The sequence below is a fragment of the Colias croceus genome, chromosome 3 (assembly GCF_905220415.1).
Source record: "Colias croceus chromosome 3, ilColCroc2.1".
In the NCBI taxonomy this organism is placed as follows: Eukaryota; Metazoa; Arthropoda; class Insecta; order Lepidoptera; family Pieridae; genus Colias; species Colias croceus.
Window position 1 is genome coordinate 11,986,093 of NC_059539.1, and position 16,187 is coordinate 12,002,279.

At 36.5% G+C, this 16,187-nt stretch overlaps 2 protein-coding genes across 7 annotated transcripts in view; both read right to left on the reverse strand.

Moving 5' to 3' along the window:
* Positions 1 to 16,033, reverse strand: part of LOC123706366 (transmembrane protein KIAA1109) — a 66,969-nt gene extending 50,936 nt beyond the window's left edge. The window contains exons 1-15 of the mRNA XM_045655614.1: positions 15,885 to 16,033; positions 15,561 to 15,784; positions 13,271 to 13,414; positions 7,863 to 13,004; positions 7,644 to 7,789; positions 7,091 to 7,575; positions 6,453 to 6,633; positions 5,378 to 5,539; positions 4,918 to 5,043; positions 4,130 to 4,235; positions 3,356 to 3,409; positions 2,412 to 2,504; positions 1,868 to 2,010; positions 1,418 to 1,604; positions 95 to 241 (exon numbers count right to left, since the gene is read on the reverse strand). Of these exons, the coding sequence (XP_045511570.1) occupies positions 95 to 241; positions 1,418 to 1,604; positions 1,868 to 2,010; positions 2,412 to 2,504; positions 3,356 to 3,409; positions 4,130 to 4,235; positions 4,918 to 5,043; positions 5,378 to 5,539; positions 6,453 to 6,633; positions 7,091 to 7,575; positions 7,644 to 7,789; positions 7,863 to 13,004; positions 13,271 to 13,414; positions 15,561 to 15,784; positions 15,885 to 15,886 (7,342 nt within the window). The 5' untranslated portion in view covers positions 15,887 to 16,033. The remainder of the gene's footprint in view (positions 1 to 94; positions 242 to 1,417; positions 1,605 to 1,867; positions 2,011 to 2,411; positions 2,505 to 3,355; positions 3,410 to 4,129; positions 4,236 to 4,917; positions 5,044 to 5,377; positions 5,540 to 6,452; positions 6,634 to 7,090; positions 7,576 to 7,643; positions 7,790 to 7,862; positions 13,005 to 13,270; positions 13,415 to 15,560; positions 15,785 to 15,884) is intronic.
* LOC123706345 (long-chain-fatty-acid--CoA ligase 4) overlaps positions 1 to 16,187 on the reverse strand; it is a 562,712-nt gene that overhangs the window by 468,066 nt on the left and 78,459 nt on the right. The window lies entirely within an intron of this gene.

The window sequence follows — 16,187 nt, forward strand, 5'->3', positions numbered from 1 at the left end:
GTTGTGCAAACGTTTTATTGATTAATTAGCATTAAAATAAACATTTTATCTTCCATTTTTATTGCTCTCTGTACAAAAAACCATCGCTAAATACCTTTCCCCTTCCCCTTGCCGTGCCTGCCCAGCTCGCTGACTACGATGTGCACGCGCAGCGCGTCGAGCCAGCCCGCCAGCGACACGGAGCAGCCCAGCGCCTCGAGCCCCGCGTTACCCCCGCTGCCGCTGCTGTCCTTGGACTCGCCTGGAAAAGTAAAAAAAAATAAGATCCGGCTCGAAGGACCAAGTGGTCTTTGAACTGGATAATTAGCTTCCCCGTATTACCCCCACTGCCGCTGCTGTCTTTGGACTCATCTGATAAGTTAATGTATGGGCTGCTGAGGTGATTTGCTACTTTACACGATCCTATTACATTACCGTAAAAACAATAGCTTTACGGAGTTACGGAGCGTTCGCGGCTCGTGTAAAGCGCTGACTCAGGATGTACGGCTAGCCCGTAAAGTAAATGAATTAAGATCCGGCTCGAAGGACCTAGTGATCTTTGAACGGAATAGTTAAGCTTTGGATTTCGATTCACTCTCACTAAGAGATCTCTTTAAGAATACTGGTATCCTCACTGTACCATCACAGTATATATTTAATAATATTTTATATGTACACAAAAACGCAGACTCACACACAAGAGTAGGAGATAGACACTGTTATGGCACAAGGAACAGAAATAAAATTGAAATGCCATTTTACCGGTTAGCTAAAGTTAAAAATTCATTTATGGGTCAAGGTATACTTTTTTACAACAAAATTCCTCATAGTATTAAAGAGTTTAGTAGTGCTAAATTTAAGAATTATGTAAAAAACGTCTTAGTTCAGAGAGCCTATTACAGCATTAAGGAATATATGGAAGATAAAAACCCATGGAGGGTTGTCGCGTGAGAACCGCAGGACAGTTCTTTGGCATATTATGATAATATATACGTACGGTTACTTACATATTTTGTAAAATTAAATTGTAATACTGAAATGATTTAAAAGAGCAACTATGGAGTTTCTTGCCGATTCTTCTCCATAGATACTGCTTTCCGAATCGGTGGTAAATGATAAAAATATGTATTGACGTTTCAAAAGTGCTTCTCGAAGAAGTCTAATTGAATAAATAAATGTTTGAGTTTGAGTTTGAGTTTGAGTTTGATTGCGTGAATTTTTGTGTTTGTAGCCTGTTTCACACACGAGAATGTATTCTATGCATTGTATAAATAAAGCTGTGCGCAAATATTAAAGTTTTTAAAATTGATAAAGGAACATTATTTATTGAAATCGAGTAAAAAACCTCAAAAATACATATTTGATAATAGAAAATGAATTCACTCAATAATACAATTTAAAGATTTTTTTATATATATATTCACAATCAAACACTCACCCTTTCCATGCGCAACCTGGTGCGGTGACACCCCCAAAGCAGCCAGGAACGGTTGGAACACGAGGTGTGCGTCCAGCAACATGAGGGACCCTTGCAAGGGATACAGACTGCACGCCGGCAGGGATTGGGCCACTACGCGTGGGTTCATTTTGGACGCTGGGATCATTGGCTTCTTACTCTTCGGCTCCTGCAAATTGTACATTTTTATATTATATAAATGTGTTTTTAGTACAGATTTTGTATCGTTATAACAATTTTAACAATTGGTCGATACTTATTTTTTTAATATGGACTGAAAACAGAACAATTCAAATTACATACCGAACTTAAGCGTAAAAGGTGGCAAATACAAAGAGAGCACATCAAAACCTATAAAATCACGGGAAGTCACGAAAAATTCCCATTTTTTTCGGAATAGTAATATGGGACTAAAAAAGTTTTTATACGTACAACTTTAATAGGTTCTTGCTTCGCCATCCACTGGTAGAGGTCCTCTCTTGCGCGGTCAGATGTTATGTTATCCTGACTGCCTTGAGAGTACAGGGATGGGTTCGAACCTACGGTTGGCAGATCTTCCTTCAACGTTCCATAATCTGTACAAAATTGTTTTAAAATAAGGCATAATTATTTAAGAAATATACTGTATTGTTACTCGTTAAAATCCCTGATTGCCAACTACTTCTACACTTCAACCAAGATAAGAATAATCCCAGTAAACCTCTTAAAATCTAATTGAAAATATTCTACACAGATATTGACTTGTCAGACCTTTATTCCCCATCCAGTAGGAGTCACAATACAAATTTCGCCAGATTTCTTTCAATTTAGGGTGTTCTGCTTGTGTTCAGTAACTCTGAATGATAACGACAACATTGAAATGTAACGATCTTCAAATGACTGACTCCCAAGAGGTATTATGTTTTGCTAAGATAGGCTATTCCCATCAAAGACAATATATAAAATATGTTATATGAAATATATGAAGGTGACTCACTAGCAATCGAGTCGTCTTGGAACGGCGTCTTCCTCGTGGAGAATGGCAACGACGGGAATACGAGGCTCGCACGACTGCTTTGCGCTGCGCGGACTGTACCCATACATACATATAAACAATATAAATAATATATAAGTCGTAACGCAAGTGATAATCCAGACCATGAATAATGAACTGTCGATTTTGTGTTATAATAATGTCCATGTAGATTATCTATTCATAAAAACTGATTTTGATCAAATATAAAGTCAGAAAATGAAAATTTATACAGTGAAAAGTTATGTTTAATTTACTTTATATTGACTGCCCATAATATGAGTATTGGCAACGAACAAATCAAAAATGTACTCATTGATTCATTAAAAACAATAATTACATAGAGGATTTATTGACTAAACTAATTATAATTAGTCAAGTTTTTAACAAAATGTGAACTGTACAAAACATGTGTAGTGCCTTTGTGAAGCTTATGAATATTATGAGGTAAGCTGAAAAGTAAGATAACCATAGCGACCCATGTACTATAAATATAAAGCACAAGGTAAAAGCAATGACAGTTCCAATAATATGCTTTATTATAATATGAGTAGGTTATAATGTTGCAAAGCAGATGATGTGCGCCACGCTGTGCATTAGCCACAAGAAAAATAAAACGCAATTACACTTATATTTTGTGAAAATCTTTTGTTCCAATTCTTTCTTCAATCAACTTGAATTATAACAAAAACATGGTCCAGAAAATGTTGCTAGATAAATTAAATTTAGTTTTTACGTCTTACTTTACCATCTTCAATAACTGTTAGCAGTAATTATAACTACATTACAAACATAATTATATTAACTTTTACAACTTATACCCCCAAAATTGCCATCTCTACCCACAAAAACAGTAAAACAAAGAACATAGAACAGAAAACGTTCACAAAACGTGTACTCGTACGCACCGGAGGGCGGCGTGGAGGGGTAGGAGTGCGGGCGACAAGCCGACCGCACCGCCGCTTGACAACACAACCCACATGTTAGTGATTTGCGATTACGTCACCTTATTGCAATGCTCCATACCACATTTTCTTTTTTTGTTTATTCTTTTTTTTTGCACGACGATGCGAAGCATCAGAGAGTGCTTTACGATCGAAAAATTTTTTTCGCCTCATTTTTTAGATATACAGAGTGAAATTGGATACATAGAGCCGCGTATTCGTGATTCTGTTAATTTTTAGCTGTTCTTGATGCTTACCAAAATGCATTATTAATATGAAACTATCCGAGTTCCGATACATACATAGATAACCTATATCTGATAACTATGCAAGCTATCCATTTCCCCACTTAAAAAAATACATCATTTCCACCCACTTAAATAAAGACTTTAAAAATCAACAGTCAGACTAAATTGTTTGTACACAAAGTGGTATGGAACACTGCAAAATCATTTTAATATAAAATATTATAAATAAATAGTTTATCATATCGACGTCACAAGTTAATGAAGCAATTTAAACCTTAAATATACTGTATTAAGAATCATTTTCCAATAAGTTTTACCAGTATATAACAGGTTTAGGTGTTAATGAAATAAAACATTAATTCTAGAGTTATTTAATAATTTTTTATTTACTATGCGCCAATTATATTAATGCAATGTTAAAATATAATATTATAATCTAATAATTGTGAGAAAATAAATATTTTCAGTTTAATTTTACATGAATACATACCAGGCAATGTAGTAGCTAATTTATCCGGTTCCATATTTAATAAAAGACAGTTTTCGTCGAGTCCTTCGTTATCGAATTGATATTCTTGCCATCCTTCTACTGAATCCTGCGAAATTTTTAGAAAGGCATGAATAATCTCTTTCGTCTCTATTTATATTCAAATAATTTGCAAAAGAATTATCATGGCTCTTATTTATTTATTTATTTATTTATTTATGCTTTATTGCTCAAGATAAATTACAAAATGAGACTTAGCCTAGGATACATTACAACAAACGGCGGTCTTATCGCTAAATAGCGATTTCTTCCAGACAACCGGTTGTACAGAGAGAAATTAAGTAAAGGATAGGAATAGGGCAGAGCACAAATAAATATATACATACAAAAATAAAATAAATAGGAAATAAAAATAAATAAAATAATAACGGCTCTTGTGAAAATGTGACAAAATATTTTTTTTTAATTAGATTTAAAAAATGTAAATGTAAACCTTAAGACATTGTGAATAAGGTTCAATTTAAAACAAAATAAACTTTATGGTAAACAAGTAAACAACCGAAGTAGTCGCGTCGTCTGATTCTGCGTCAGAAATCAGAACGGGTTTTTAATTGTATCATCAATATTTATCGCTTTAAGTGTATATTCTGTAAACAAAATTGAAGAGGACACCACTATTAAAGAAACTGGATAAAAAAATCAAATGAATTAAATAAAATTAAAATAAAAAAATTCGTGTAGTCATCTCTATCTATCTCTATCTCTATCATCTATATCTATCCCTTTCATACCTCAATTAAATCCGGCAAGGCGAACGTGACAGCGACAGGTTTCATCACTTTGCTCTTATAACTGTGTTCGAGTAGCAGCGGCGTGTACAGGATGTTCTTCCATTGCCGCGTTAACACGATCACACCCTACAAGACATTTCAATTATTTATTTATCACAAACTAGCGGTCCGCCCTGGCTTCCCCCGTGGTAATATTTCGCAAGGTAGCCTATGTTCTTTTTCAGGGTCTAAAGATTGTCTGTGCCAAATTTCATCAAAATCGGTTGAGAGATTTAAGCGGGAAAGCGTAACAGACAGACAGACAGAGTTACTTTCGCATTTATAATATTAGTAGGGATTACAGTACAGGTTGTATAAATAAGTTAACTTTTTCTGAGAAAAATAATAATTAAACAATCTTATCACAAAAGTGTTCTTTATTTAGGGTTTTTATAACCATATGTTTTTAGTTTCTATTTACCTGTCGCAACGTAGACAATGAGGGTAGATGTCTTTCAGCCAGATCCGCTTGCACAGCAGCCGCATCGGCTTGTAACGCGTATCTCAATAGTACAGCACATAACTGTAGTGATGGCTCTTCGCGTAGCTGTTTGGCCATGGGTGTGTGACGCCCGTAGCGACTCTGGAATTGATATTATTTTGTTTAGACAGTTCACTTAATTGTAAAAAAATGGTATGAATAGTTTTTTGAAATATTCATTGCAATTAACAACTTATATCACGACAGTAATGTTCACATTCTATTGTATAGCTTATTAAAAAACACTGCCTAATAGACGCGAAGGCAGAGTTTTGGTTCAGACAATTTTTTGACGTATTCTAAGCTTATTATAAGTCAATACCACTTTTGTGATATCAATGTTTTGTTGCAGGTAAGTAATCAGCTGTCTTGTCCACTGAAGACATATTTCTATCGAATTTATGACCTCTTGTGGTGCGTTAACCACCCTGTACTTTGAGCAATGTGTGAGGTAGCGATCGATCTGATGCTGAGACGGTTACGCAATGCGTTGTGGATATACACTACATACTGGCCGGATATTATGGACTGGCCGGTTGGCTTGGTTGGTAGTGGCCCTGCCTTTAAAGCCAGAGGTCGTGGGTTCGATCCCCACCCGGGGCAAATATTTTTGTGATGAACATAGATGTTCTGTGTCTGGGTGTTAATTATCTATATAAGTATTTATTTAAAATTATATATGTATGTTTATCAGCCATCTGGTTTCCATAACACAAGCGAAAGCTTAGTATGGGATCAGATCGTGCCGTGTGTGAAAATTGTCCCGAAATATTTATTAAGCTATTCCATAGCTTCTATCGCGGGCCTTGAGCGCGGGGACCGAATCGAGAAATTCCGCAACGAAAAACCTCACGCTCCCCGCTCCGACAGGCACGGAGGTGTGGCTTGTTGGCATGCTATGCAATAGCTTTACCGTGGCAATCCCCGAGTGCCACGCGTCTTTTTTTCTTTTTATTTATTTATTTATATCCAGCACGCGCTGTGGCGGGTGTGGGCCGGGTTGGGCAGCACTGACCTTGGGCAGCGTGTGTTGCGGCGCGCGGTCGAGCGCGGAGGCCATGAGGCTGGCGGCCGTGGCGGCCAGGCGCCGGGCCCGCGCGCGGTACATGCCCACCACGCGGATGCCCAGCCGGTTGCACGGGTTCATCCACGCGTTGATGGCTGGAGATGCTGTGCTGAGCAGGTTCCAATCGAGTCTAGTGAAAAAACAATGCACAATAAAGTGCTAAGTCGGTGCCAAATGTAGCTGCAAACATAATATTGCCTAGCAATATGAAAAAAATGCAGTATAAACAAATAAAATGCATCCCGTTCACGTGAGCAATCATATGTGATCCCTGCGATCGTGACGCATTATTTTTAAGCAGGAGCAATAGAGATATGTTATACTAAGTTAATGTACAAAGTTATTCCTACTTCGCGACCGTAAATTTTATTATTATTATTATATCATTTTACATTTTTAAGTATCTTTCAATCCAATTACAAAAAATGTTAAATAGTGTTCATAACAGCCTGTACAAGTAAATTCATGGTATTAAAAGTAAATTTTTACAAAGACTGGAATATATTCAATATTAAAGTTATTAAATAAATAAAAAATAGCATGTTCCAAATGGAAAAGTCATAAACGTTTTGAACTGAAAGACTCACCGAGTGTAATCAATCTTTTTAGTAATCGGCGTGCGCGGCGGTGCTGCGAAGTTAAACCAAACCACTTTCAGATCTATCGAGCACGAAGTCGTGTTCCCGTTGTCTTTAGCCGGTACTAGGGTAGTGCAGCTATCGTTCGAAGGTTCGTCAGGCCCTGGAGTCATTGGCTCTGGTGGGGGAGGAACTGGCGGAGGTTGGGAACTGCTCAAATTCGGTGTACTCGGCTTAGAACTCGACTCCCGTTTCTTGAACAGATCCTCGAAGCCGGAAGTTCGTATGCCTTTCTTTTCTTTCTCTGGCTTCACCTCTTCTGCTGATTTAACCGATTCCCGGCAGCTCTCGTTGTCAGCGACTACGGGTTTCTTCTCCTCATTTGGTTTGTGTGACGTAGAGTGGTTAGACACCTTCACAGAGACGCCTTCGAGGCCACATTCAAACATTATATAGCCAATTGAATTTTCTTTTTGACCCTCTGTAGCACCACTCTAAATTATAAAATATTTTTAGAAGTATAAATACACATATAGTTAATAAGATAAAAAAAATCACTTACCACAGATTCACATCCTCTAGCATTAGAATCGATTCTTACGAATTTAAATGCGACTTTAGAATGTTGACATGGAATACCCGTTATTGTCGCGTCTTTTAATTGAGATGATTCGTTACGAATTCGTCGCAGCTGGCCATGTACTTTACCTACAAAAAATATATTTATTACATTTGTTTCATAACTAAATAGTCGTATTTATATTATAAGAAGTTTACGTACCGACTGTCAATGTAACATTGGTGTCTTCACATTGTTGTTGTGAACTTTCAATAAAGACTGGTTCTCCTTTTTCTGGCCCTCGTTTTCGCCCTGAAGCCTGAGATATTAATGCTCTCGGTCCCTTCATTATACCAAAAGATTTCTTACTTCCAAGAGTTCGTAATGTAGGTCTGTAGTACAACTGTATTGATTCTAACGTTTTCCTTGAGCTAACATACTTGGCCACAATATTTTCCATTGATACACCAAACAGGGAGACGCATGTGAGATCTTGTATGTTGTCCAAAGCAGAAAATGATATCATGTCCTCTACGACAGATGACTGAATGAAAATAATATTTACTTTAGGTACAGTCATTGTAGCTTGGATTTGGGTGTAAATTGTTTCTTCATAAATATTTGATTGAGGAATGATGGCCAGTTTGCATTTATCGTCTTTATCTATAATGATACTGGATTCGTTTCGAGCTTGCATTTGCGGCAACCAATTTAATACATGTTGTTTTTGCTTCAAAACGTTTGACGATTCCACAGACGAAATGCATAAGAGTCTCAAATGATTGATAACAGTGATCGGATGTACATTGGCTAGTACGGGTGTAATAGATTCAACGAATTTTTGAGTGCTTTCTAATACGAGAGGAGTAAGCATAATATCAATTTCACCACGAAGCCTTATGAATAAGCCATTTTTGGTATCACTTGTAGTAGTTAATGTTGATGTTGTGCTTTTCTCAGTATTGGTTTCTTGATTATCTTGTAGATTTTGTTGTAAATCCCACCAAGCTAATGGGTATGGATGAGTTTTGATTTGGGAATTAAAATTAGGTGGTAAGTTCGCGTATGTGCCGTGTAAACTTTGATTGTTTTGTGTACTCTTTGATATTAGTTTTAAAACGTTAACTTTGCCAAATGCTTCAAAGTTCGGTAGATACTTCTGGCCCACGTAAACTAGCGTACCATCCTCTGCTCTTCTAAAAAGTGGAAGCGTGAATAAATCGTTACCAGTGGGTAAGGAACATGTAGACCAATTACCGCATTTATACTGTGGTAGATTATGCATGTAACTTGACATAAGTAGTGGAGAGTCTACTATAGGTTTATTCGTCTGCATATGCAAATTGACTAAAGTCATGTCTTCTTGAGAGGAAATCGCCGATATGAATGAAGTTGAAGATACCGAACCGCTTTCAGAATCTGGTTGCACTCCACTTATATTGCTTATATTATCAGGTCCATCCCTAACTTCAGACCTCGGAATAGATGCAGTCCACTTTTCATTGCCAATATCATTAATGGCATATGCGTGTTTATCTCTCGGATTACTATGGCGACTGCCGAAGGAATGCTTCAAGCTAGACGAACGACTGGGAAACATGTCCTCGTCGGCAGAGAAAAATGCTTCTGACTGATTCTCGCTCGTTATAGACATAGTTCTTTGAACTTGATGTGGCGTCACTTCTTCGTGTGGATGTTGGGAATTCAAAGAATAGTGAGATTCTGACACAGCCACACTTCTTGGAGGAACTTTAGGTACTGCAAATGGTTCATTATCAACTTGAATATGTCTCCTGCCAGTAATATTCGGACTGTCCTTTACTATCCCACAGCTCAAAGCTAGCTTCGAATCTGAAACGCTACTCTCCATTTGAGGTACATTTAAAATTGTTTTGTTGAGTTTTGAATCGCTATCAATTTTTGAACTACCCAAGGGGGCTGTGGAATCTACCAAGCGAGCGTACGGAACGTCACTCTTTGTGCTCGACACCAATATGTTATTGCTCGCTTTATTAACGCTTGTGTAAGAAAATCGCCTCGTCAAACTTCTTCTGTCCGTTGGTTGTGGTGATTTGTTCAGATTTTGGGGCAATGGCGAAGGTATGAGTGTTGAAACGTTAGTAGGTTGCAAGCAAACATTCAGGCTATTATAGGGTGGGGTGTGGAACACCAGCTGGCCAGGATGTAACAAGCTTTGTCCATAGCCATATTCTCCGGGCGATGTTTCTATAACATTAAACATGGCTATATTGACACCTTCTTGAATGTCGGTTGGGCACGGTTTGAAAAAGTTTGCACCATTTCTATTTGAACCAAAAAAGGCACATCCGCCGTTACAGCCGCATTGCGAACCTTTACCTTCATTTGGCCAAAGAAACCATAACCTTTTGAATTTATCATCATGTGTTTTCAAGAATTTCTGTTGTACGAGATGAACATTTTTGGGACTTTGTGGTAGCGATGACGCTGCTTCAATCAATACGGGACCCAAGGCAACAGATCCAACGCCAACCCAATTTTCACTCTCTGGCAGTTTAGTCTGTGGTGGCACATTGTTACTTGTTCCACTACCATTCGAATTGTGGTAGCTGTTTGTTTGCATATTTGTTTGTGTGAAAAGAGCAAGTTTAATGTTAGGCAATAGAGCGGTAATACCAGTACCGCAGCCAGATCCGTGTAGATTGCAAAATGAGAGTCGTATGGGAGATATCCAAGACTGGAGTGTAGTATTGGAATCTGCGATGTACAAATCAACGAGGTCGATAGCTACTCGTATCATTCGGTATTTTATCTCGTTTGCTGTGGGACACCTGTATTTCAATGCAATGTCTGTTTCGGGACATAAAGCCTTATTTAAACCGTGGTGACATTGTTTAACGGAATTTGGTGGAATCAATTCATTCTCGTTGTCACAAATTAGTAACAGGAATGTTTCTAGCGACGAAACGACTTGGTATAGCTGAGGTAGTGTCATTCGTCCAGTCAACTGACCTAATTGCAACTCCATCATCCAGGCATATTCGACAGTTTCCTCTTCAACGGAGCGGTTAGTGTCACTGAAAAATCCATTGCCTCTTAATTGAAACGATGAAAGCATTAAATGTCCTTGTTGAAGCACACTCGAATTAGTGCTTCCGTTGACGACGGGTCGTGACATATTATTTGCCGAAATGAGTATCGAAGGGCTCAAAAGAAGTTGAAGTTTTGTTTCTCTAAATCTTTTATCCATTTCAAACCCAAATCTTTCAATTAAAATAACTGGACAGGTAGGTTCGTTTTCACTACAATTTTTTACCATATGAGCTTGAATGTCATGGATTATGATAGAAACGCTTACATCGAGCGGTCTACATTTACGCGGATCGAATGGACCTTTACTTGAATCTGTCGAATCATCCATTGAAATTTCAGAATGTTGATTAATACTGCTTCTGTCATTTAGTTTTGTGGTGTTTTCACTGGCCCAATAATATGTTCCTGTTGTGGGCGCTTTTTGCATATCTGTAAATGTTTGATCTTCACCAAAAATATTTTCCAACAAGTTCATGAAACTTGTTATGATGGTTCCATATGCAAGAAGAACTGATGGACCCACTTCAAGCTCTACGCTTACTTTGTCGGGTGGAAGTGTTGTTCTGTCAAAGTTATTGCCATCTATGCCCCAATTCATTTGCGGTTGTTTTCGCATTCTAGGTATCCTCATGGGAGATAGTAAAATTTCTTCCTTCTCAGGCGTTGTTATGTCTGCTTGAGGTTCTGGTCCAAGTGGTGGGATAGGGTGGTAATTGTACCGAACACTCAAAGCGACTATCGGAACAGACCAACAGTCAACCCATCCTTGTGATTTTACACATTTTCTTCGCCATTTTGATGCCCTTAATCTGCTCGGCACTAATTTCATGTTCTTGTCAATTGATAAAAGCAGTAATCTTGAAGTATTGACTTCGGGCAAGTATAAACTCATATCCACTGCTTCTCCTTGTACCCAGATCTTAAGTGGAATTACATCAGGTAGGAAATCAACGAATGGTAAATCGAAAGAGACATCTAAGAGATCGCCACAAAAAGCGACGTGATTATTTTCTTGATTCGTCGAGCTGCAGTCAATCCAGTTGTATTGATTACTAACTGTGACAACTTCACATTCTTTAAGCAGTAATGATATCTTCCATGTGTATGGCACAAAGTGCAGAATATCTGGGCGCGCTTTACTGGCCCAGTCATTGGTGAGATCTTGGAAAAAATCTATATGTGTGTACACAAAATGGGCAGTTGCTTTACATCCAGTAAGGGAAAGTTGCCAACACTGGTGGTGGTTCCAAACAAGTGGATAGTGACATTTTACAGTATATTCAAGAGTTTCGCTCTCAGCTAAGCTTCTATATTGAAGACTCGTTGTTGCTTCCAAGTGTAGCAATTGACCCGTAATTTTCGTTGTATAGCCATCTTGAAGAACAATCCACGGCAATGTCACCTCTAAGTATGACCCAGCACCAACATTGATATGAACTGCATTTGTCTCTTTGTTTTTAGTAAACAAAATATCGATTGTGGCTTCGTTGAGTGTTGATAGGCGAATGTCGAAAGACTGCATTTGTCTTCTATCGCCGGGTTTTGGCTGTGGAGTGACTTCTAAGCTTTTATAATTTGGTGGGAAAAAGAATTTGAATAGATGGTCTCTCTGCCGATCAGCCCATGGGCCGTAGCTAAAGTCGGTTCCTTTACCGCATTTGATGTCGACGCCCCATATAGGCGGAGCAGACTCTACAATATCACCATTAGCTAATTGGAGCAAAACTGGTTCTTCAGGAACTAGACCTGGTTCGTCCATATAGAAATAGACTTCGATGTAGTTTGAGCTCATCACAACAAAACCTTCTCCCATGTAACGTGGGGGTTCATCAACCATTGCTGTGTAATTTGGACTAGGAGCTAAAATAACTTTACAATTTTCAGCTTTAACTTTTACGAAATGCATGAGATGATCCAAGCTGGATGCAGGTGGTTTGGTACTGTACATTAGATGAGCTTCTTCCACACTGATAGATAATGTTGTGGGAACTAAGCGATTGCCGAAAACCACTCGACCTGCGCAAACATCGATTTTAATGACTGGGATGAGATCTCGCCAAGTTCTAGCCATTGCAGCCTCCGATCTGACGGTATCCTGAGCGCGTCTTCTCTTTTCATTAGCATCATTCATAGCTTTGTCTTGGTCAGTCGAGTCATCGTCATGTGGCTGTTTTATAACGGGATCTAAGCCGAAAATTTTTTCAAGTTCGTGATAAAGTTCGCACCGATTGTAGAAGTGTAATTCAAAACCATTTAACATTATGGATAGGCGAGTATCAGAATGTGACAAATCTGTGAACAAAAATATTGCATTCATAACAAATGTCTGTACAGGCAAGTTGCTGATCAGCTCTTTACGTCCTGTCAGAGCGCATCTTTAAGTCTCCACCGGGAATTGAACCCGTTAACCACTGACCCAGGGACAAAGTCCAAACATAAAATATGAGTAGCTTATTTATTTTAATAATATTTTTGTAGGCAGTAATAAAACATTATGTTGAAAATAATGACACAAGAAAAACATTTTGTTTAAAACTATATAAAGATTAAAATCTCACCTTCAGAAACATCTTTAGGTACATATGATCGCCACCACCTAAATATTAGGTAACCGTCTTGAATTCTCAGTGTGTAGTCGTAATTAATATACACAATATCACGGAACATTATTTTTCCAGAGAGAGCATTAAGAGTAAAGGAACCTGAAATGAAATAACAGAACTAATGACTAATTTATATACATTTCTATAATTATACAATGAAATATGTATAAAATGGAATCTATTATATTATTGTATTCCATGTTGATCACAAGATAAACTGCTAAAGACATTTACTCTCATAAGTTTTTAACCTTGATGAGATAATCTGTCCCAAAATAAAAATAAAAGTTGTTTTGCATATTATAAATAAATAAATAAATAAATAAAAATATCTTTCACAAGTTATTACTATAAGGAAAGTACAGCACATTCGCCAGTTATACTGGCATGCAAACATAATTTCACAGCTTCGCATAATCAAAAAAAAAAAAATCACTACATAGTATAAAACAAAGTCGCTTTCTCTGTCCCTATGTCCCTTTGTATGCTTAAATCTTTAAAACTATGCAACGGATTTTGATGCGGTTTTTTTTAATAGATAAAGTGATTCAAGAGGAAGGTTTTCGTATATAATTTATTAGGTTTTAGACAAAGCGGGTGGTAAGCTAGTATTATATAAACATTAATTATTATAGTTTAGTTCAAATACCTATTTATTATTATACATGTCAATATTTATGTTTATAATCCAAAAAGTCCCTTACATTATAAAAATGTTTGCTTAATAGCCACATATAAAGTTTTGTCTTAAACTGTTTTGCGTTATAAACACAATATTCATCAATTTATTTTAAAACTTGAGCCTCAAATCCTATGGCTTCCCTCTTCATTTGGATATTGATTATAGAAATAATTCAGTACAGTATTTAATTTAATCAAATTATTACAGTTTGTATTACTTGAAGGGATGATTTTATAAACTTTGATTATAACTCATCCGTCAAAAGTAAAGTAAAGTTAATACAAGTAAAACATATTACTGAGTAATCACAATATGAAATGAACATTCACAAGAATGAAAAATAAAAACTGCCAAAAGAACACAGTTTTGGAAATTGATGCTTTATATTTTAATCAACAAATAAGTTTTAACCAAGGATTGCAAAATCACCCCTAATTACCCTTAAAATTATTTAATGTAAAATAATTACTCCATCCAGACTGATATTTCTCAAACTAGTAGGTAACCATGATGAGTGTTGAGATATCATATCTTATCAAAAATTATAATTATTATAATTATACTAGCTTCCGCCCGCGACTCCGCCCGCGCGGATGTCGGTCTTCGCGTGGATGGTTTATTTCTTCATTTTGAGTAACTCTGACAGTGACATCTTATAAATAATAAATATCTATTGGACCCAAATACGGCTAGGCCTATAATAATACGCAACGTGTTTTCGCGGTTCTAGGGAACAACGTCTATGGATAAAACTGAAAAATGAAGATTAATTTTTTTTCTACGTATTTTTTCAGGATAAAAAGTATCCTATTTTACGCCCAGAATAATAAGGTATAATTATACCAAGTTTCATCAAAATCGAACCGTTAGTTTTCACGTGATGCCTGAACATACAGACAGACAGACAGACAAAAATTTTTTTAATCACATATTTGGGCTTGGTATCGATTCAGTAACACCCCCTGCTATTTATTTTTTCAATATTTTCAATGTACAGAATTGACCCTTCTACAGATTTATTACATGTATAGATGTATTATGTATGTAGGAATGTCTTGATGTTTTCGTATGGAAGTTAAAGGATGAAAGAACATTTCACATGTATCCTGAATACTATACACAATATTCCAGAAATATCTATGAGAAATTCTTTTACAGGCTGACTGTTTTAAAAGCTAGTTATAAAGGCTATGACATTATCCATTCTAATATTTTTTATTTAGTATTTTCTTTCAATATTATATGAATAACACCCAATACAATAAAAGTATTTACTTAAAATAAAAGTCAAACAAAAAGCAAAACATCAACAAATTTTCATAAATACCTAACAAAAAATAATGTAGATATTTAATAAACAAATACACAAAAACATAATTTCTGCTCAAGATCATGATTAAACTTATGACCTTTTTTTCTACATGGAGAGTAATATTCACAATGATTTTAACGAATCGTTAAATTATCTCTAATGCTCATTTACTCACCTTTATCCTTGACATTGATTTTTATATTCTAGACACACTTGATTTCGCAATTAAGACTAATAAAAAAAAAACTTACCAATCTTGAAATTTTCGTCTTGAAAGTAAAATCTATTGATCAACCTCGTTAGTATGAATCCCAGAACTCGGCTATTGTAGTAAGTTATATAAACTACCCATAGTATACTCGATATTAGGGATACGATCAAAAGGGCAAAGTTCCTGTCCATGGTAATCTTGCCGAAATCTATCGTAGCATTCCATCTTTCTGCTACCGGATCGAATGACCCGGTAAAGTTCTCCCTATAAAGATGAAATCATTACATTCGATACAATAACAAGCCCTTTGTGTGTCACAAATTTGATAAACATCGTTCATAAAAACGCAATTATCTGAACTTACATGTTGATAGCGTTGCTTCACTAATTTGTTTTCATTTTAAAACACTATAGGAAATAAACACAGATTTGTTAGAGGGAAACATTTCTCTTCATATGAATATTTACTTCGCTAATTTATTTTTCGTTTACTGATTACATTCCCATCGTTCCCCATCGGCCATCATAATTTTTACTTTTGACAAATGACAAATTGACAAGTGACAAACTGACAACTACATTGACAGTTAACCTATCATTTTGACATTTAAATTGTCGCATTCAATAATTTACTACTTTCCGGGGGATTTACATAAAATAAATTTTT